Here is a 23,441-nt window from a genome sequence, read left to right on the forward strand (position 1 = left end):
AGTAAATTATGAATCTAAATAACTTTTTCACACCACTTGATCTAAAATAAATACATTTTGAAGGAGTATCCCTTTAAGAAAGCTAAGGAAATATTACATAGGTGTGAATGAGCCCAACAGGTTTCCACAGCTGTGAATTAGTCTATAAGCAAGAGATTCAGTAATAACTCTAATAAGTGATCCCTGTTGCTTACTCAGCTGTCCACATGTAAAGCTGCTAAATGACATATAGGCGGGGAGGACAAAGATGTAGGGACGGCCATTTTGAATGAAAACAGGTGACAAGAAAGGATCATAGTGCAAATAATGTGAAGAAAATAACCTTCACATGACGCACAATACATAATATCATTCTACCATGATTGATCCAAGCAAAGGAAAAGAGCATTTGGGTGACAGATGCTCTTTAGCTGTAGTCATGCGGAGCTTTTATCACCACTTTATCAAGACTTCATGAAGCATTGGCAGAAAATCACTTGAAGAGCAGATGACCTATAATGATTCCAATCTTAATTTCTTCTGGTGACATGCTATATATATGATGAGGAAACTCCTTCCTGAATTTCTCATTTGCATTGGGAAAGGAACACCAATAATAAACCAGCTATTTGGGGATTACTGCAAATCTTTAGACACTACGACCGACTGTTACGTATGGAAATAAAAATGATTAAATATAAAAAACACCACTGACGGAATGCTGGAAGCCATCCCAAGAGATTAGAAATTAAAGTAAAAATCCTATGTGGGGAGAAGTTCAAGACATTCAAATTTAAAGACATAAGATTTATGGAACATAGAAGAGGGCTGTGGAACAAAGCAAACCCACTAGTCAAAGGGGACAATGTTTTTCTTTTAAATCAACTGGTGTCAAAATGTTATGCAGATTTGTATTTTACTTTTATTTAAAAATCAAAAGCCTTCCAGTACTTATCAGCTGCTGTATGCCCTGCAAGAAGTGGTATATTCTTTCTAGTCTGACACAGTGCTCTCTGCTGCCATCTCTGTCCAAGACAGGAATTGTCCAGAGCAGGAGAGGTTTTCTATGGGGGTTTGTTACTGCTCTGGACAGTTCCTGTCAGACTGGTAAGAATACATAACTTCCTGCAGGACATACAGCCGCTGATAAGTACTAGAAGACTTGAGATTTTTTAAATAAAGGTAGATTATTATTAGAAATCTATATAACCTTCTGACACCATTCGAGGTGCAGGGCGGGTGCAGGAAATTATACAGAATTAAACTCATCCAGTATCCACAGTTTAGGGGATAACTAGTTGACTGCAAAGTCCTCTCGTGATATTGAGAATTGGAACCCCAATATCCCCAATGGAATGGTGGGAAGCACACGAGCACCTCTTCTCTATTATTTCTTTATGGGAATTGCTGGAAAAAAGTGAACACATTCTCCCATAAAGAATGAATGGAGTGCTTGCACACATCTGACCTACTGCTCTATTCTGAGAGACTGGGGACCATATTCCCAAGACTGTGAGGACCCCATCAGTCAGACCTCCTGTAATCAGCCAATTATTCCCCATGCTGTGAATAAGGCATAACTTCGTCAGATGGGAATACCCCTGTAAAGTCTATGAGCACATCTAAATGTAATTTATACTGCATTTCATTGCACTGAACTTTTGAAATTTCTCAAAAAGTTGATGGATAGTCACTTACTGGTTGACGGGGCACTCCATCATCTAAGTTGTGTATTTACCCTCAAGTCGTGACGACATTGGCACAGGGAAAAATGCCTTCCAGCAGGGGTCCCAGAGCAAGTGACATGGCGCTTTACGGGCATGGGGAGAGGTAAGTAGTGATTGTTGACTAAGTTCCCACCCCATCTGCTGACAAATTTAAAAAATGCTGGACTTTTCTTCAAAATTCTCCCACGGGTCTTTTTCTTGGCTCAGTTTCTCCTCTCCAGCCTTACTACTATCTACTATATATATATTACTTATACTTTGCCCGAGTGCCATGGATTTTTTAATATGTATATATATATTTATATTTTGCAGGCTGCTCTGCCTTATTTAGCGCAAAAGTGAAACCTTTAAAGGCGCTGCCTGATAGCTCAGTCTCCAGCTCATCTCTCCTCTCCTGAATGACCTTCCAAGCTGATTTATGACCAACTTTGATCTGCTCATAAATCACTCAAGATCATTCAGGAGAGGAGAGCCATTAGACAGCATTGCTGATCGACAATGCAAAACAAAACTGCATGCAGAGGTGTCCATAGCCTTTACATACTTCTCTAAGAAAGACCAAGGTGTCTCTTACCTTAATGTCCCTGTGCATTTTGCCTTTGTTATGTAGATAATATAAGCCCTGGGAAGAAAAAAAAAAAAAAAAGCACAATTATTAAAGACAACACAAGAATGGAAATTCTAACGGGATGAACAGACACTAAATTTATTGTGACTAAAGGACAAAATCATCCTTTAACTGCGTAAAACCTCATATCAATATTTCAACCGAGGGTAAGCAGGGTAATGCTGAAAACAGCAGAGATTTCATTAGTCACGCTCAGCTGCTAGCACAGTGCTCAGAATGGCCAGCTGTCGGTTGTGTTCTAAATTATAACAAAAAGTGGGCTACTAAAGGGATTCTACATGCAACACAACACAGGATAATAAGAATAGTGAAGAGGAGATTTTTTTTTCTATAAAGGAAAGGTCCACTGTTGCAACCATTTGCTTTTTATTTCCCCAAGGCATCTAAATGAATCCATAAACCTGTACATAATCTTTTCAAAATGAAAAACATCTTATCCTATCTAATCTCTAATCTAATCTTTTATTAAACGGAACGTTAACAATAAGTAAGGGACAGACTGATGGCAAAGTGACAGCAAGATCAGACTACAAAGAGCTTGTTTGAAGTCTGTTACCACGGAGACACATCACATTTTATTTCTTAAAAAAAAGGACTGATCACTAAACTACTGTACATGCATTAAAGTAATATAAAAAATATTGTCCTGACAAACTAAGGTTATGTTAACACCAGTGTAATTCTGCAAAGCCAGACAAGATCCTGTCATATTTAATCAAGACAATCTTTCTCAACAATATTACAGATCCAATCCTGTTCTTAACACACAAACGAAGCCAAAATTTGTATACCTTTGCTAAACGATACCTAAATACTTAAATACAATTTGCTAATATTTATTCCACACTATTTCGACCTGTTCTGTCCCTTTGTTCTGTGTTCTTTTTTTTTTTTGTTTTTACTCTTTTGCATCTAAAAATGAAAAAAGAAGCAACGTATCAAATAGTTTTCATTAAAAATCTTCTACCGTTTTGTGTCTTCATGGTAACAGACTTCAAACAAATGCTGTGGAGCTTGATCTTATAATCATACCCCTTCCCATCTGTCCAATAAATATTAATAACATAAATTCTGTTTATTGGCAAGACAGAGACTAGTTCTTCTCCAGAAGGAAGAATACTGTCTCTCTAGTGCCACTATTGTCTGACCCACTGCAGTCCTAATGCTATTTCCCATGGTGCATGGTTGTTAAGATACTCTATGCCAGCTGGCACCTTCATAAGAGTAAGCCTATGTTCGCACAGTGTAGTTTGAGGCTCAACAATTTATGTTTTACAAGCTTGTACGTCTTTTAATGTTACAGGTGATTTATATGCATCAACTTTTTGTTGCAATTTTTAAGCATTCTACTGAGTTAACTTGGAAAAAATTTACAAAACAAGTACAAATTTTGCTCAAATAAGTATTATATGGGGGGGGGGGGGGGGGTTTGCCACTTTAGCAAAAAAAAAAAAAAAATGGTAACAGTTTTTCCATTATAGATGTACTCTGGTGGAAAAAAAATTCTTTTGAAACTGGTGTCAGAAAGTTATACAGATCTGTAAATTACTTCTATACAAAAATCTCCAGTCTTCCAGTACGTATCAGCTGCTGTATGTCCTGCAGGAAGTTGTGCTTTCTTTCCAGTCTGACAGTGCTCTCTGCTGCCACCTCTGTTCATAATAGAAACTGTCTAGAGACCCCATTACATGGAGCAATTAACTGCCGAATTGGGCACATATCACCCGCATTAGTATATAAAAAAGATAAAATAGTAAGATGTTATGCTTACCTCTCCACACTTCCCCTTGTGTCCTCCTGCCATGTCTCCGCGTCCCTTGCTGACCGTAGCCACTGCCGACACATCCACCGACGAACTCGACTCGGTAGTGACAGCCTGCAGTGAGTGAGGGGGCTTTCATTGTAGAGACACCTTGCAGTGGCTGCAGTCAACAGGGGACCAAGCAACACAGCAGAAGGCACTGTGGTAGTATGGAGAGGTAAGTATGACATCTTTATTATTCTCTATATACTGACACCAGAGTACTGCTTTAAAACAAGGGCTACATGGACATTGGTAACAATGTCTGTGTAGAACGGCCCTCGCTTGCCCCGAAGGTCGGTAGAGGTTTTCTATGGGGACTATGGACAGAGGTGGCAGCAGAGAGCACCACAAGAATGTACCACTTCCTGCAGGACATACAGCAACTGATAAATACAGGAAGTAAATAGAAAGTAATTGACAAATCTGTATAACTTTCAGACACCAGTTATTTTTTTTTTCCCAAAAAATATTTTATTGGAGTTTTTAAGAAGCAATCGCACAGTTGAGATACATACAGAATCCATACATTATGTTACACTGAATTTTAGGCCAATTAAAAGGGTTATCCAGCGCTACAAAAACATGGCCACTTTTCCCCCTCTCGTCTCCAGATTGGGTGGCGTTTCAAATGCTGCGTTTACACGGAATGATTATCGTGCAAATTTGCATGATAACGTTCTAATTCGAACGATAATCGTACGTGTAAATGCAGCGAACGATCAAGCGACGAGCGAGAAATCGTTCATTTTGATCTTTGAACATGTTCTCAAATCGTCATTGGCCCTTTCGCAAAAAATTTGCAGATCGTTCCGTGTAAACAGTCGTTCACCGATTTAACCTATGTGCGAGATAGGCTTAAGCGATCGCAAAACGATTTTTCCCGTACGATATATCGTTCCGTTATAAAACGCTGATCGTTATAAAAAAAAAAATCGTTACTTCGAAATTGTCAATCGTACGATCGGGCGAATTATCGCTCCGTATAAACGCAGCAAAACTCAGTTCCATTTAAGTTAATGGAGCTTAATTGCAAACACACCTGAACTGGAGACAAGAGAGGAAAAGTGGCCATGTTTTTGTAGCCCTGGATAACCCCTTTAATAAATATACAGAATACATCTGTAAAAGTCTTAAACTAATCGATCACCCAGACAAAAGTTACGAATAATCATGAGTGTGCAAATATTTATATAGAATATAAATTACATTTTTAGTTCAATCTGCAGAGAATCAAGTAGATGCTTCAACATCTCGGTGGCAGATGATTTCCTTAAAATGACACCACCTAACATGCCTCTAATATCATTTCTACCGTACCATTCCAAATATTTAAAGGGTAACATCAGTGTTTGTATTTCGCATGGAGAAAATGAATTACTAATGAAGGACTGACACTTTTGAAAGAAAACAGATTTTTGCTTTTCGGAGTCATATAACGCATCCAATCTATCAAAATAAAAAACTTTTTTGAAAGTGTCCTGGATTTCATCCAGCACTGGTACCTCCTCCTCTAACCAATGCAGCAAAAGGCATTTGACAGTATAGCTAGCAAGGTAATATGTATAGGTGGACGAATTAAATTTCATAAATTATTGTAAATCTCTTGTACAAGGTGAAATATCATAAAAAACGGACCAGGTGGAAACATTCAGTATGTAGCTTTGTATCTGTTGCCATACCAAGCGTACTTTTGAGCATTCCCATAAAAAAAGGATTAAAGGGGCTTTAGGAAGTTTACAGTGTTGTAACCAGTGAGCGTGAGCATTATGATAAGAGACATCAAATGCGTAAGTAGCTTTTTAAAAAAATAAATAAAAATTGGCGTACCCCTTTAAATTCTACTGGAAAAGAACAGATTGACTTATTTTGCAGCGTAAAATTGCTGTTTTACATCTCAAATTAAACTCCATACAATGATCTGTGAACGCAGCTGTAGCAAGACATAGGAAACAGATGATATATAGCCTGTCCAATGTTCTATGATGGAGCAAATGTTCTTGCGAAAAGAAACAGAAGTGTGTTGGAGAAGAGAAACCAGGCCTGACTGTTGTATAACTGTAAGAAGAAAACCCTACAGCGCACCGCAATAATAGAGCCGGCACACACAGTCTGCATGGTAGCAGCGGGGCATGTCAACCTTTCCAGGAGCTAGAAAACAATCTGTTTCCTTTCTATTAACATAAGAATGAGGAAGTAGGGACTTGAGGCGGGATTTTATGATTGCAATGACCGCTCTGCTTCACAATGCACCCGGGTGGAAGTGTAATAACTAGCACCGGAGTGTCACGGAACCTGCTGAGACTTATTGATTAAGGTGCATACCAAACATAAATGCCAGGCTCGGAGAAACACAAGACATGCTTATTTAGCACTTAAAGGTTTTCCTGCCTATGCATTTCATGAGCCGGAGATCAAGCAGAAAAAAGGGGGTGCAGATAGTAGAAGAAACATGATATTGTTTAGGCTAACAGTCTATTGCAGATCATCCCATCCACCTCTAAACCGGATTTTTCACTGGTGAAATGGTCTGTGTTGTCTACTTTAATGCAACGGGGTCTTGGGATCAATTGAAACCAGCCAATAACTCTGTAGCCTTTTTAGGTTCTCGGTTATTACAGAAATGCTGGTTTACTTCAACGCTCCAAATGACTCATTGTTAGGTCAAGCGGTTCCCAATGAAATTGTGTTTACGGCATGTGCATGTCTGAAATAGGGCAATGGGATTGTGGATCCCACTGGGGACTGGGACTAATGTGACTACAAGCTGTATATTGAGCTGTGAACCATGTTGGCACTATAGAAAGAACATCTAATAGATAAAATAAGTCACTCCAGTGCTCCTGATGCACGCACTAAGCGTGAGCAGCGATGAGCAAACCTTGAGCACGGACGAACCTGAACGCTCTACATTTGATTACTGGTAGCTGAAAAAGTTGGATGCAGCCCTAGGGAGTCCTGGAAAACATGGATACAACCTATGGCTGTATCTATATTTTCCAAGCAGCCTTAGGACTGCATCCAACTTCTTTAGACACATGCAAAGTGTTCAGGTTTGGACAAACCCGAGCGTGCTTAAGGTTCACTCATCTCTAGTCATGACTACAGAGAACCATCAAAGGGTATTCCAGCATCATATCTTTTTTTTTTTTACATTCTGCTGGGGCCATAGTAAAAATAAAGTCACACTTGCCTACGCCAGGCCCCTGTAGCTCCTGGTCCAGCACTTCTGTTCGCCCACTGGTTACCGCTCATTGCTACTTACCAGATGTAATGTCTGCACAGGAAACTCAACCAATCACTGACAGAGATGGAACACCACTGTGGCCAGTGATTGGCTGAGGGGGAAGGTCCTGGCCAGACAATTGTAATAACTAGCAACAAGTGATGATGTGGATGACTGATGGGAATTTAGGGTATCCCCTTACAGGTAACCATTTAATGGGTACCTCAGGAAGCTCCAGTGAGATCACTAGCTTTCTCTAGGAAAAAAGAAGATAGGGGCGCTCCCTGGTGCAATATTGACAGGCGCTTTCTACAATGTGTGTAGCACTGCGGGGAATTATCCCACTCACCTGAGGCGGTTGTGCTAAGATATAGGCACAACACTATAGAGCGCTTGAATAGAGGTGTCAACGCGGCTCCTCCGAGGCAGGAGTATACAAGTTTCTGTATGATGATCACAACTGGGATCAACGGACCAAACAAAACCCCTTTGTGGTAGAGTGCAGGAGACTGTAGTATCCGATACTGGACCCAGTCGCGGACGTGGTGTGAGTCTCACAGACTGCTCCAATATAAGTAGTATATAGGTATTTTATTTAGTATAAGCGACGCGTTTCGGCCGGTCTATACTATCAGGCCTTTTTCAAGCATAAAAAAGGCCTGATAGTATAGACAGGCCGAAACGCGTCGCTTATACTAAATAAAATACCTATATACTACTTATATTGAATCAGTCTGTGAGACTCACACCACGTCCGTGACTGGGTCCATACAGTATCGGAAACTACAGTCTCCTGCGCTCTACCACAAAGGAGTTTCGTTTGATCTGTTGATCACAGTTATGATCATCATACAGTAGCTTTCTCTAGAGCAGAGGTACATCACACAGCCACCTAACACATAACTTTGCATCTAGATGTTTGTCTGGTGGCTGTCAGTAGTGCCACCACTCTGCATGGAGCTTAGGAGGAGGCAAGAATTATTAGCTTTCTTGTGAAAGTTCCAGTGATGTCACTGTCTATATATGGATTTCTGTCTTCCTTCAGAGTGGAGGTATTGCAGACAGCCACCCAACAATGTTTTTGTATGTAGATGTTTGTCTGGTGGCTGTCAGTACTACCACAACTCTGCAAGGAGCTCAGGAGCAGAGGAAGCTGACTGTCTTTCCTGTGGAAGCTCCATTAATATATGATAACTGCCTATATACATCATCAGATACCCCCCCCCCCCCCCCAAATGTGCCCTTTTAGAAATCTCAATGTATGCCTTTACAATGAGATGTATTGCAGCGTTCCATTGTAAGTATGCACCTGGGCCCTTTCAGACTTTAGCAGTTAGCTTAACAGTAAAAACATTATGTAAATAGGACCATACTATTTTTTGCTTTGACACAACAGCACTTGAGGTTTATTACTGTAGTTTATGTAACACTTTCTCTCAGAATAGGGTTTACAGCTCATAACACCTGCATTGTTTGCATAACCTGGTCTCCTTTCATTGGGAAACACAATAAACTATAGGCGAACATTTGTAAGGATGAAAGTAGTTTGACTTGGCTACAGGTTTACTATTGTTAAACTTGTGCGGCAGTGAAGGGTTAATGTTGATATAGGACAGTGTGTGGGTGTGGTGCAGGTCGCAGTACCCAAGCCTTCAGGATGCTGCATTGTCACTGCTGTGAATGCTATGACAGCCTGCCAGGGTATGCACATGGAGACACGGATATGAATATCAGGATGCAGCTGCATGAACAAAGCCTATGAGCAACACAAGCCTATCTAGGGCTGAATACAAGTATTCCAGGGATATGTGGAGTGACAAAACACCTATGTGAATGGAAAGCTTTATATGATTATGACATGAGGCACACTATGCAAACCTAAGAGAATTTCCAGCATTAGTCAGTAGTAACAGGTGCCATCCAACCCCACAGGCGGTTTAAGGATTACTTTACTTAAGCATCCCTGTTTCCATATTGTATTGTATTAGTCTTCATAGCATGGAAATAGAAGTAATGAGGTGGATACTTAAAGGGGTACTCCACAGAAAATGTCCATGTCTCATGGCAGGAACTGTCCAGAGCAGTAACAAATCCCCATAGAAAAGCAGGAGAGGTGGCAGGTGGCAGCAGAGAGCACTGTGTCAGGCTGGAAAGAATACACCACTTCCTGCAGGACATACAGCAGCTTATTAGGACTGGAAAATGTACAAGTCATTTACAAATCTATATAACTCTGACACCAGTTGATTTGAATAACAAAAAAAATCTCCAGTGTACCCCTTTATATCAACAGGATGAGGCTACTTGTTACTACTGACTAAAGATGGCAGTACACTTTAGTATGATGTCAGATGAATGCTTGCTTGGTCCACAGCTAGTCCTCCCAACATCCCATACACGAGAATGATTGACTTGAGATACACATCAGACAATACTGTTCCTGCTGGAAAGCCAACCTTCATTAATTATGTATGAGTACCTTAAACCGCACCTGTCAGTTTGTTCGCTGACCTGATTTCGGTGAAATCTACTCTGCACTAGAGATGATCGAACAGCACTGATGTTCAGGTTTGTACGAACTTGAACCATTGGTATTAGACTCTCGCAGTCTTCCCGTTCTGTGGGGAAGGTGGAGACAGCCCGAGTCCCGCCTGAAAAACAGAAATACAGCCTACGGGCCAGGCTGTATTCCTGTTTTCCAGGCGGGACTTGGGCTGTCTCCACCTTCCCCACGGAACGAGAAAACTACGGGAGTCTAATACCAATGGTTCGAGTTCGTACCAACCTGAACATCAGCGCTGTTCGATCATCTCTACTCTGCACCCGGATATTTGGCTACAAACATGCTATGGCGGAAATGTGTGTGACCCCCATTCTGAAGCAAGTGGGGTCATGTGCATTTCCATTACAGCACGTTCGTAGCCATAGATGCCAGACTTTCCGGGCAGAGTGGACTTCACCCCCAATCAGGTCAGCGAACATGCTGACAGCTACAAACTAGGCACATTGGTTGCAGAACCGGCAGCGGATTACAGCACCAGCACAGTAGATGTGATTATTTCACTTCTCTATTGACATTAACAGGAAAAAGCTAAAGCAGCCAAGACAACAACAGACATGCTGCTGATACAAAATCCTCTGATCGATGTCCACAGTGGATTTAGGAAAACTCACCCACTTTGTTCCACACAGAATTTCCATGCAGAATATCAGCAGTGAATCCACCATGTGTGCCCCTACCCCTATCCTAAATGGATGTAGATAATGGATGGCAACCTTTCTGAGCCTAACAAAGTCATTGTGTCCCCTAGAATAGTATTTTCCCTCTAACCACTATGTAAAAACTACATAATAAATAACAGGATCTTGAAGTATTTTCTGCAAGTGAATGACTGCATCTGACCAGAAAATGTTGCTATAGCTCATGTTACAGCGAGTATAGGGTACAAGTCTGTATAGCTGTAGCCGGCAGTGTTATCCTTTGGCTGGTCTCCCTGAGATCCGCAAGCTGTTTCTCTTATGGCTCTACTAGGCATTGCTCCCACCTAGCCAGAATCCTGCTCCACACTGATGAGGGGCAACACCCCGAAACAGCTGTCAGTGGACGGATACCTAGCCTTAGTTTTTCCCTTGTCATTACATTGACTTATAGGGCCACTTAATATGGTGGTTTAGGTGGTTTCCTTACAGGAGCCACCCCTTGAATGGGTCCTATCCAGAGGGATATCTGGCTAGTCCTGTGTTTCGAGACTCTTCGATGAGGTTCCACAGGCTCTTCTTTTGCATATTCATGTATAGCTGTATGTCACATACAGGGAGGCCCACATTATTGCTGGCTGTAGAGACAGTGGCTACAGGTAAATCCAGCATAAGCCATAGCACTATTGTGTAAACCCCAGAAAGCTCTCCATAAGTAACCTGCCACATCTCAGCTTAATAGACCAAAGGAAATATTTAAAGCTCATGCAGCTGCAGTCTGTCCGATAAATTTTAAGTACTAAGACCAAGACGAGAATACGGCAGCTTTCACCGCGTGTCCTTGGTAACCATTATAAAAGTAAATCGACAGCGTGCACAGTACAAGAGGTTAGCAGTGGGATGTTATGGAAGGTTACGCTGCCTCCTCGCACAATGACAGGATGCAATTTGCCTTTAGAACATTGCTGTTAAACACTGTGTACTTGCAGGATTGAATTCTTAGGACAGCAAAACCTCCAAGGTTACTTGTGACTCATATAACCCATCACACGACTGACAGCTCAAGTACCTGCAGCGTTTCCCGGGAAACATACGCAATCTGTTGTTCGGAGAGCGGCCCGGTTACTGGGGAGAAGATAAAGAACAAGAACTGTGAATTAGTTGAGTAATGTGTGGCGGGTAAGATACATGGTACGCAAATTGGCTAAATAGCGGTATTGACACCATACAAAAACGTTCCTTGTTATAACGTTCCTACAGACGGGACTTGTCAAAGGAATAAGTGCACTGGCAATATACCCAATAAATCACATGAAGCAGGTGACTGTACAGATATTTATTACTTTGTTTCCTTGCTGTTCTGTATATGATACCTTAGGTGTTTCATTTTGCTGCACCACTACAAGAAATATTAAAGTGTACCTGTTGTTATAACTTTCAAAATCTAAATCAACAGTAGACGTGATATAAAGCAAGTTTGCAATTTTACATTCATTATTTATTTTTTAGTTATCATGGAAAACACAGAACTTCCTGTTTTTTGAGATATAAAAGAGTGAGAAAACAGGAAGTCCTGTGTATCCCAGGCCATCTAATCGCTCACAGAGAGAAAGCAGTCATGTGACTGACGGACACATTGAGCCGTGACTCTCTGTACTGGCCGGAAATTCCTGTGTTTAGTCTGTTTTTTTCAACCAGCACAAGTCAGAAAATCTGCCTTCAGGATACACCTGGATTTCTGGTAAGTTCAGCTTTGTTTTACAGCATGATAACAACAAAAATAATGAATGTAAATTGCAAACTTGCTTTATATCACATCTACTGTTGATTTAGATTCTGAAAGTTATAATGACAGTGACACTTTAAGCGTTACACAGTGGCCATTCACACCAGTGTAGTGTTTGCATAATGCAGTACAGGGCTGATCCTCCAGTGAGGGAAATGATCTTCCTAACTGCTCTTTACCATGGTCAAGGGATGCTAAACAGAGAAACCCCTTTAATAATATATGAACACTGATCTCTAGAACAGAAGTTAAATGTCACTGAAAATGAATGAAATGTACTGCCCATATGCAGCGAATGCTCCATTCATTGTCTAGGGGGTTCTGAACATCAACTCGGCACTCTGCAAAGCTCCATAGAGAATGAATGGAGTGCTGACCACACAAATACAGTGCTCTTCATTCTTGGGGACATTTCCCCTCTGTTGTCATGGGGGTCCCAGCAGCTCTTTAACTGGGAATGCAATGCAGTGCTCTCTAATGATTACTTACCATGGTAAATATCTTGTAAAGACCCTCCACCACAAAATTCCATGCAGATCCAAAGCTTATCGCGCCTAAAACAAAAGTAAAAAAAATATGAAACTTTTAAACATTTTAATACATGAATTACATATAAAAACAGTGAGCGTGAGCATAAGAAAATCATAAGTAAAAGCAGTTTGTTTAAAGAGAATGTACCATCAGGTACATTTGCATTTTTACATTAACAGACCGGTGCGGGGATGCACGGCCCAGTTCCTGCACTGTGACGGTCTATTCCCCGTCACCGGCCCGGCCTTCCCCCAGTGAGACGAAACCCCTACCCCTCTGTAATGCGGCTTTATTGATTCTAATGGAGCCCCATCACAGGAGGGAGGGCAGAACGTCACACTGGGGGCAGGTGGGCCTGCCTCCAGTGCTTCAGGCCGGTGACCGGGAATAGACCGGCACAGTGCAGGAACCGAGCCGTGTTTCAAATAAAAAGGACCGTGGCATCGGCATCCCTGCGTCGGTCTATTCATGTAAAAATCTTAAAGCGATGTACCTAATGGTACATTTGCTGTAATGTGTTACTAATATAGTAACCTCAAACATTGTCTGATTTACCCTGAAATGCCATCCCATTGTTGTCAGAATACATCAGTGTCTGAAATTGGCAGCAGCCACTAATACATCTACTTCTCCTCAGAGCTGGTGTATATTTATAAGTCTGTCGCCCAGACTGTGCCTTGTGCTCTTGTTCTGCTGCATCTACAGCCAGTGTTCTTTCACTTAAAGGGAACCTGTCACCCTCCGTGCCGGGGTGACAGGCTCCCGACCCCCCGTTACAGCCCCCTATACTCACCTGATCCCGCCGGGTCCCGCTTCTGGATCCGGTCGGGTCACAGAGATATCAGCCGCTGCAGCCCGGCGCTCGCGCTAAGAGATGACTCCAACGCACATAGAGAATGACAGGCGAGTCCAGCGCTCCGTCATTCTCTATGAGCGTCATTCTCTGCAATTCATGTTCAAAACTGCTGACACTGTTAGATAGCTGTTTGGTCAAGGAGACACATAGTACCTTTGATCTGTCTGTCTGTGCTTCCAATACATAGAAACGTATATTTATCTTCTGTTTAAAAAAAGTATCAAAAAGGCTTTCCCTAGCTCCTAAAGTGCTGAGATTTGCAATACCCGATTTACAGTCAGGGCTCCAAATCTCATTCCTGCTTTCAGTATCCAAATTATACACAGCTGTGAGATTTGAAGACAGGGTTGTACGTCTATCTGATTGGTGATAAAGCAGGGACATATATAGGAGAGGAGCACAATTACAATTCAAAGAGGTTTTTATTAAACTAAACAAATATATATATATATATATATATATATATATATATATATATATATATATATCTTTAGAATCAATTGCTTTAGCATGTCATTGTTGTGTCCGCATTGGCAAAACGTCCAGCGGGGACAATAGAGGCTCAGATTTGCTACTTATACTTATAAACTGCTACTTTTTTAATAGGGCACAATGGCTGTAAAGCTTTAACCATTCTGCTGACCTTTACACTGATTCTTCATGTGTTGGAAGCATACCGAACATCAATAAATGTTTTTGTAAATGCTGATAAAGCTGAAAATGCTCATAAATGTCATATTCAAAAGAAATAAACCCTTTCATGCTTAAAGAGAACAAAAAACAGGACTGAAATGGATGAGATCACTGATGCAGATGTGTCAGGCCACATAGCTTTTGATGCAATATTTACAATGGGCGCAATTTCCAGATTGTTTACCCAGCATGCTCCGGGAACAGAAACGGTTTGCACTGCGGCCATTACAGCCCAGTTAGTTTGCCTTAAGCGTTCACTTTGCAGGTCACTACAAAAGGCAAAAAAAGCAATGGTGTTTGCATATTTGTTTGGATTTTGTTCCACCATCTGGAAGCAAATTACTTGTTATATATGGAATGTGAAGTATTTGATGTGGTCTCCAGCTAGGCCTAGACACTCACATGGGCTATATTATAATACATTAAACCTGATAGCAGGGAAAACATTGATTCCTACAATACAGTATGTGACAGCAGTGTTCAATGTAAGGCTGCCTATACGCCCCACTATTAAATTCCTTAACCCCTTAAAGCAGCAGGTTCGGGCCAGTGAACCTGCTAATATGAGCCAGACGCTCTTTACCTCAGGGTTCCAGGGCTGTAATCCTTATTCTGGTGCAGTCCGGTTTTGACTAATTGCTCATATGGTAATTAGTGTGCTTGGAACATTTGTGGCGTTCCTCACACTCCCGGAGCACCTGCTCGGCCCGCCCACTACGTATAGTCATATACAGTATGCATAGTTAGGCCGCTTGTTACGGCGCATGTGCAGGAAGCAGCCCGTAAAAAGCGGCCTAGCTATGCATATATGAATATGCATAGTGGGCGGGCCGGGAGGAGGCAGGCTGGGGGGGGGGGAAGATGGGGAACGCCCCAAATGCTCTGAGCACACTAATTACCATATGAGCAACTAGCCAAAAACAACGGGTTACTGGACCGCACCGGAATAAGGAATACAGCCCTGGCACCCTGAGGTAAAGAGCTGCTGGCTCATATCAGCAGGTTCACTGGCCTGAACCTGCCGCTTTAAGGACACAGACAATTTTCGTTTTCACACTTTCATTTTTTTCTCCTCATGTTTTCCTCCTCATCCATAGCGCTTGCAATTATGCCATAGCGTTTGTAGTTACATTTGGTTGTGTATTAGTTTAAAGTGTACCTCCAAACCTCCAAAACTTCTGTCCTGTTCAGCTTTAGCATGGGGAGACACAGTGCACACAGGGGTTTCAGGTTATTAAGCCAACCGTACGTTGTCCAGCGAGTTCTTGTACAGGTGCTATTAATTAGGAAAAGGTTTGTGGAACTCGCTGGGTATTGGCAACCTGAGAGCCTAGTGGGGACTGCATCTCTCCACGCTGCAAGCCAAAGATCATGCGGGGCAGAAACTTTAAAGCGACTCTGTACCCCCCCCCCCCCCCCAACCGCTTGTATTTTTCAGATAGCTGTTTTTAATCAAAGATCTGTCCTGGGGTCTGTTCAGCAGGTGATGCAGTTATTGTCCTAATAAAAGAACTTGCAGCCCTGTGTAGAATTGGCGTGGCCTAGAGTGTCTGTGCCCTAGGCCTGCGACGTCTATTCCTCCCTCCTCATCATTAGGAATACCCCCAGGCAGTATTACTCCTATTCATTACTTGTGTGAACACTGAACAGGTGCCTTAAGGATCCAGCACATGTGCAGTGTTCAGACAGGTGATGAACAGGAGAAATCCCGCCCAGAGGCATTCCTAATAATGAAAAGGGTGAGGACAAGGAACAGAAAGGTGTTGCAAGCCTAGGGCACATACACTCTAGGCCACGGCAATTTGACACAGGGCTGCAAGTTTAAAAGTTGTCTTTTAGGCCAATAACTGCAACACCTGCTGAACGGACCCCAGAACAGATCTTGGATTAAAAGCAGTTATCTGATGGTACAAGCGGTTGGGGGGAGGTGGGGGCAGATTGTGGGTACAGAGTCGCTGTAAAGGCACACTATAATAAATTTGGAAACTTAGAAACATGTATTCATCGTTTTGTTGTAAGGAGGAGTCTAATCAAGTAAAACAGCTCTGAAAAATGACATGTCACTTCTTTGTTCAGCGCTGTTTTTTTTTAAACCATGATGTTTTCTGTACATTTTTTACTGGAATCAATAAGAGATGGAAACATTCTCGTAAATTAAGTGATATGACAAATATGTTAGTTACAGACCAATGTTACAAACTAATGCACAAGATACTCCACCTCAGATAGCTGCCGAAGTAAGCCACAATGTTGGTATGTTTGCAGTCTTTCATCATTATGATCTCCTGCTGCACCACCGCAAAGTCTTCCCCTGGAAAATGTGGAACACAAGTTTAGCAATGAATACGCCACCATGATGTTATCATTGATAAATCCCTTAATAATGATACATCTGTATAAACAAGAGCACTCAGAAGATTACGGAATAAATTACAGTTTTCTTGCTCCAAATCCGAAGGGCCGAGATACATAATAAATTCAGATAAATAAAAGGTTCCCAGAGTTGTTACTTCATGTGCAGACATTTACAGTATAACAAATGCATCATCCATTATAAGATGTGATTTCATATATAAAAAAAAAAAAAGAGAGAGAGAGAGATGCAAACATGAACTCTGTAATAGGAGCAGGAGAAAAATGTACAAATAAAGGCTTCTCTAACAACCTATTAAACATGAGGCTGCCCGGGGTGTGCGGACTGAAAGCACACCGACTGCGATGCCATCCAGGCCTGGGAATTCTTAGATTGAACCTACATTCTTCATTCAATGTAAGCAGCTGAAATGGTGTCCCACAGTTTACAAAGGGGTCATGGCATAAAATTTCAATTAATCCTGAAACTAAGAAGATGTTGCAAAAGCACTTTGTTCAGGTGATCAGATATTGTATAGCGGGATCGTGTATGAAGGCCAATGCATAAATTCTTTGCCATGTTCTGACACTAGGTTCATGCTGCATTTTTGCGGTCTGTTTAATGTAACCTCTTTATGGGAAAAAACCAACAGATGCAGTTGTATGGCATCTGTTATGATCCATTTTCCATTGACTTAGACTGTTAAGAAAAAAAAAGTACTGAAGTGGATCAGAACCCTATAAAACAAAACACCATCTACATGTAGCAGCCACCACCACACTGAACTGATTTACTAGTCTTAAAGGGGTACTCCAGAGAAAAAAAAATTAATTCAACTGGTGTCAGAAAGTTATACATATTTGTAAATCACTTCTACTTAAAAATCTCCACTGTCCATATTAGGAACTGTGTAGAGCCTACAGATACCTAACAGGGTGCATTCGTTACATCTATAGATGACAATGAGCAGACTTTTTAAGCTGTGTGTCACAGATTATAAACATTTCATAAATTAAATATTTTATTTGTCACATTTACTTATCCTTAATAAACGTTATCATTGATCTTAAACTAACCTAATGTGTAGCATTGAAGTTATGGCACAAGATGGACACATGGGGGAGATTTATCAAACATGGTGTAAAGTGAAACTGGCTCAGTTGCCCCTAGCAACCAATCAGATTCCACCTTTCATTCCTCAGACTCTTTGGGAAATGAAAGGTGGACTCTGATTGGTTGCTAGGGGCAACTGAGCCAATTTCACTTTACACCATGTTTGATAAATTTCCCCCATGGTGTAGCTGCCTATAGCAGGAGCGCTTCAGTCACTGAATTTTGCTATGGCTTGCTTTAAGGAGCCAAACTTATTCCTGAAAAGATCCCTAGCATATGCTAAAGAATTGATTTCCATATTCCTGACTCCTGCTCGGAAATGACACAAGAGCTCGTTCTTGTATGGAGCTGACAAGCACATGCTTTTATTGTACCATATTGTCAAAACACATTGTGAACAAGCCTGATGGGACGGCATGCTTTGCATGTCTGCTAAACCCCAGCCTAGTAGGTATGGTGTGTCAGTCTGAGATGGTGTGCAGGGCCGGCTTCCGTTTTTTACGGGCCTTCGGGCCCCTCATCCATTATGCAACCGACATCCACACACTATACACAATCACTTGAGACACCAGTAACATACACATACACACATTATTGACACAGACACTGACTGACTGACAAAGACACACAGACACTGACACAGAGAACTTAATCTTCTCCCTCTTCCTCTCTGTCAGGCTGCTCTCTACACTTTGGTTGAGGACCTTCAGGTCATGTGATCAGGTCCTTCACCCTTTTCTCTCTCTGTGCAGGTCCTGCTCCGTCCTCTGTGTCTCCTTATGTTCAGTGCTCACCCAGCACTACAGTGAGCCGGGTGAACATTAGAACATAGACCCCTCTATCTCTCTGGGCCCCTAGAGGTGCTGTGGGCCCCGGCACTTGTCCAGGTAAGCCCTGTGCTGACGCCGGCCCTGATGGTGCATCAAAAGAGCACGAACTGTAAAGAATATTAAAGGGGTACGCCAGCAGATTCTTCTATTAAAAAATCTAAATTCTTCCAGTACTTATCAGCTGCTGTATCCGCTGAATGCAGCAACAGCTTTACATTGGGGAAAAAGACGTTTTATCCCAGTGTGCAAGGCCGAGAGAGAGGTGAGCTGCCCGTGACTAGTCACGGCTCTCTGCCTAACAGCGCGCTGTGCGAGGGGGGGCCAGTAACGTGTTTCTCTGCCTGTCAATCATCCCCACACTGGCACTGACTGGCAAAGAGCCGTTACTAGTCACGGGTGGCTCCCCGCCCAGATGACTAGTTGCCGTCCCTCTCCTGTCCGGGCGCGGGGGGACTCCGGTACATGCATTCCACGTCCGTGATCCTTCAGGATCACGGAACGTGGGAATGCAGCCTAACAGCGACTGTCTGAGCCGGCTGTCACTACAGAAACAGGTTTAGTCTCAGAAAGGGTTGGTGATGGCTGCGGTCAGCGAGGAACGCAGAGACACGGCAGGAGGACAGAAGGGGAGTGTTGAGAGGTAAGCATAATCTTTATTATTTTCTATATAGACGTTGGAGTATCCCTTTAATCCACGCATCAGCTATTACACAGAGCCATGCACTGCTGTCAGCTGATGATTTCTAAACTAAATTTTTAATCAGGTGACAAGCAAACAATTTCTGATCAATTTCTTTATTACAGGGGGTGCTCTCTGCCCAATTTGGCAGTTAATCAATCAATACACCTATATAAGGCTACCCCATATAGGGTCTTAATGCATACACAAAATCTAAACAAACACCAAAAAGAGGAAAAATGCAAGACCAAAATTTACAAAAAATAATGTCTTTTATTTAGTTATATTTCGAGGGTCAATAAAGCAACACGTGAAACGCGCGTTGGGTGAGTGGTGAGGTGGACTTATGTACTTAGGACATGTATGGGTAATGTGCAATAGTTTTTTGATTGTGTTTATCTTTTGATTTTCCACTGTGAATTTATTATTTTGCCTGTTATATGCCCAGTGCCCAGTACATATGAATGTGGATTACCAGTTAGCATTTATTTACTAATAAGGGTTTGTTTTACTGTGTAATGTAATCTACTTCCTTCCACCCTATGATGGGGATATGTATTAGCTTCTAGCTCCTACTTTATGTATTTTAGTGGAATTTTTTCATTTGAAATATAACTAAATAAAAGACATTATTTTTTGCAAATTTTGGTCAGGTAAGCACTCAATGTAATACGGCCTTTACAAACACAGGACAAAGCAGAGTAGTTTTTTTCCCCAGAGTGAATGGGAAAACGTTTAGCGGTGGGGAATGAGGTGGGAAGGAAAAAAAGCTTGATAAGAGGACAAGAAAGCATTTTACATGGGCCGATAATTGAGCGCACAAACACTGACGAACACACCAGCAATCAGCTGAGAAACCCGCAAAGCATCAGGTCGCTGGCTGATTGCATCTCTTATGTACATCAGAACCATTGTTTCTTAGCAGCATATCTCCCTGTGTTAAAGGGAATGTGCTGACGACTGACAAACAATGTATGTCTGGGGGGAGGAGAGGCGTGTATGACTGTCATACATGTATGTCTACCACTGGTTCAAAGGCCTCCAATAAGTATATAGTGTAAAAACAGCAACGGATTGACTTGCTATATCATTGACTGGCAATTTATCTGTCCACGTAAGAGGACCCTTACTCACCCTTTCTATGACTGAGTCACACAACACTAGAATTACTGGCCTATTCTTCATCACTCCTTATTTGACTGTGAAGGTTTTGTAAGTTGCACCAAAGCTATAAAACCTGCAACTCACGCATGCTTCTCTATGGCTCCTAACCATTAGGCATACATAAACTATAATGGAAATAGCTGCACACCCATTTCGTTGTTCTCTGCAATGGCAAACAAGGGTGCAGAGAACAACATTTATACAATAATCTGACATTCATGCCATATATTATAGATATGCCATAAATAGTTTTAACCTCACAACCTCTCATAGAAATATAGAAGATTGTTGGCAGAAAAAGCCCCCCTGGTCCATCTAAAGTTGGTGGATACAGTGTCACATTACAGTTTTTTTGGCATGTTTTATGCCTCACACTCGCCATCATTTTTGTAGCCTGTCTTCTGGACCCGTTCTATTTGATCATTTTGGAGGTGAGGTCTCGAGAACTGGACACAGTATTCCAGATGTGAAGTCACTAGAGCTGTATACAGTGGGATCACAATCTCCCTCTTCCTACTGGGTATACCTCTAACTATGATTTGCTTTCCCCACAACCTGGTTGCACTGGTGACTCATTTTAGGGCTGTCAGAAATCACTACCCCTAAATCCTTCTCTTCTAAAGTCTTTGCCAACACAGAACTGGTATTAATAATATATCTTCTCGAAGTCTGGAAATGTAGGTGACAACCTCTATGGGAGCTATAATAGCTGACATTTCCTGATGCTCTTGATTTCTGAAATATGAAAGAATTACAGTAAAAGTAAGAAATAGCTGAACAGTAATGATAATGGCTTGGAAGGAAAAGCTCATTATTCTACATTAACTGGCAATTCTAGCTGAAAATGCACTTTAAAGTTTACAGATGTTTTTTAGACTAAAGCTTGAGCAATTAAAGAATGTTCCCCAAAGGACCCCCATTATGTCTTACCATATATACATATACAATAGTTCAACATAAGCAAATAACAACTGAATTCTCAATATGTCTCTGCCTTCAGTGCGCTATGGCACCCAACTAACAAAATAAGTGTACCCAAGCCCATTAGGTCTCGTACTGTGTAATTCTGAAAGTAATCTTACTTATGTGCATCTGGCCATTCTAGGCATGGTGTGACCTCATTCCAGAGACATGTGTGCACAGCAAATCACTGCAACTCCCTCTGGGCCCTCAGCCATCTCCTCCTGTAACATGGCACTCATATCTCGGCACGCAACTCAGGAACCGAAATGACAAAGACACAGAAAGTCATGCGGGAAAACAAAGCGTTCATCCATATCGGGCGGGAGGTGCTTGTTAATTCTAAAATATGGGAAATCTGAATGCTGCCCCTTAGTTATCATATGTAACGTAGAATGTATATACTGAGCTGTGTTTTATGCTACCTCCCCCCTAGACATTCATTCCTATGTAGTGTATATCCAAGAGACAGTTACCAGCAGTGTTCACAATCAGGGTGTGGAGGAGGTCAGGTGATTATCATCTAGGGACGGGCACTTTACACCGGGGATGGCAACTAACCTCAGCCCGATGCAGTGTATGAAGGGGGGTGAGGTTGTAAGGCCTTAAAGAGTCATTAGATATAAGTTTGATTTGTCATCAGGCATGTCAAACGGTATTGACTGCAGTGGGTCTTGCTGAGGAGATATAGCCAGGGAGAGAGTGTGGTGGCCATGCCGGCTGTATCTCCTGATGACAAAGTAAACTTACCTGTCCTCATGCCCCGTAGTGCAATTTTGGGATCCAGCGGACAGACGGCAATGTCCTGCAGCTCTTACAATTGCAACGTCAATGGCGCCCCAATCACTGACCGGCTGAGTGGGCGATGGCTCACCTGGGCCATGACCTCGCAGTTGAAACAGCCGGGTTCGTGACAAACACGGATTGCAGCCGAAAGTGACATCCGGCGGCCATCATCGGAACCCAGGAGAGCTCTATGGAGGCACAGGGATGTATTTTGTTTATTATTTTCCCGCACCCCCTGAATTCCTCCCTTTTTTGAATCTCACAGGACTTCTGCTTTAATGATGAGAAAGATAAAAGAGCACTTTTTAAACTTTAGCCCAAAAAAAAATCACATTGTTGTATTGTACATATCGAATGGTTTTTACTGATACTGATGCCCTTAAAGTGTACCTGTTGTTATAACTTTCAAACTCAAGTTATAAAGTTATTTTTTTTATCATGCTTTAAAGGAAACCTATCAGCACGATTGTGTTGATATGATTCCCAGCAGCACAGTATAGATCTGTGAAGCTTGCAGAGCATACCAGCTGCAGCAGAAGCAGTAGCTGTACAAAGGAGAAAAAGATGTTTTATTACGCCACGCAAGCCGCAGCAACTAGTCATCTGGGCAGGGAGTTACCAAGGACTAGTCACAGCTCTCTGCCTGTCAGCGTGCAGTGTGGTGATGATTGACAGGCAGAGGGACCCATTAGTGACCTCTCTGCCTGTACAAGATGGAATGTATAACACCGGTGATATAAGCTGTGTGACTGAGAAGTCTTACTGGTGATAGCAGGTGTGTATGTAATAATAAGGGTGCTCTGGGGATTTTGCCTAAGGAATATTTATAAGGGTTATATTTAAAACGTCACAAAACAAAATCTACCATATATAAGAGCTGCTATCACAATCATAATGGCCCACAAGGGACATATTATTTCTATCCCCCTCCAACACCCCCCCCCACACACACAAAAAGAAAAAAAAGCAATGCAACACTCTGCCCCAATGAATAAACAAATCAATATTAACTATGCTCATCAATAAATTACTATATGTATCCTAGTTCCGCACCCCTTCATGATCAGAAACATTTACTTTTATTAAATGATAATTAAATGATTTTCATATAAAAATGAAAATAACGTTTTT

At 41.8% G+C, this 23,441-nt stretch overlaps 1 protein-coding gene across 6 annotated transcripts in view; it reads right to left on the minus strand.

The window, feature by feature from the left end:
• MAP4K3 (mitogen-activated protein kinase kinase kinase kinase 3) overlaps positions 1–23,441 on the minus strand; it is a 185,063-nt gene that overhangs the window by 94,428 nt on the left and 67,194 nt on the right. For all 6 annotated transcript variants that reach the window (XM_069955269.1, XM_069955268.1, XM_069955270.1 and 3 more), the window contains exons 3-6: positions 16,646–16,736; positions 12,835–12,899; positions 11,629–11,684; positions 2,281–2,328 (exon numbers count right to left, since the gene is read on the minus strand). In XM_069955269.1, coding sequence (XP_069811370.1) covers positions 2,281–2,328; positions 11,629–11,684; positions 12,835–12,899; positions 16,646–16,736 — 260 coding nt within the window. The remainder of the gene's footprint in view (positions 1–2,280; positions 2,329–11,628; positions 11,685–12,834; positions 12,900–16,645; positions 16,737–23,441) is intronic.

The sequence above is a fragment of the Dendropsophus ebraccatus genome, chromosome 15 (assembly GCF_027789765.1).
Source record: "Dendropsophus ebraccatus isolate aDenEbr1 chromosome 15, aDenEbr1.pat, whole genome shotgun sequence".
Classification (NCBI taxonomy): domain Eukaryota; kingdom Metazoa; phylum Chordata; class Amphibia; order Anura; family Hylidae; genus Dendropsophus; species Dendropsophus ebraccatus.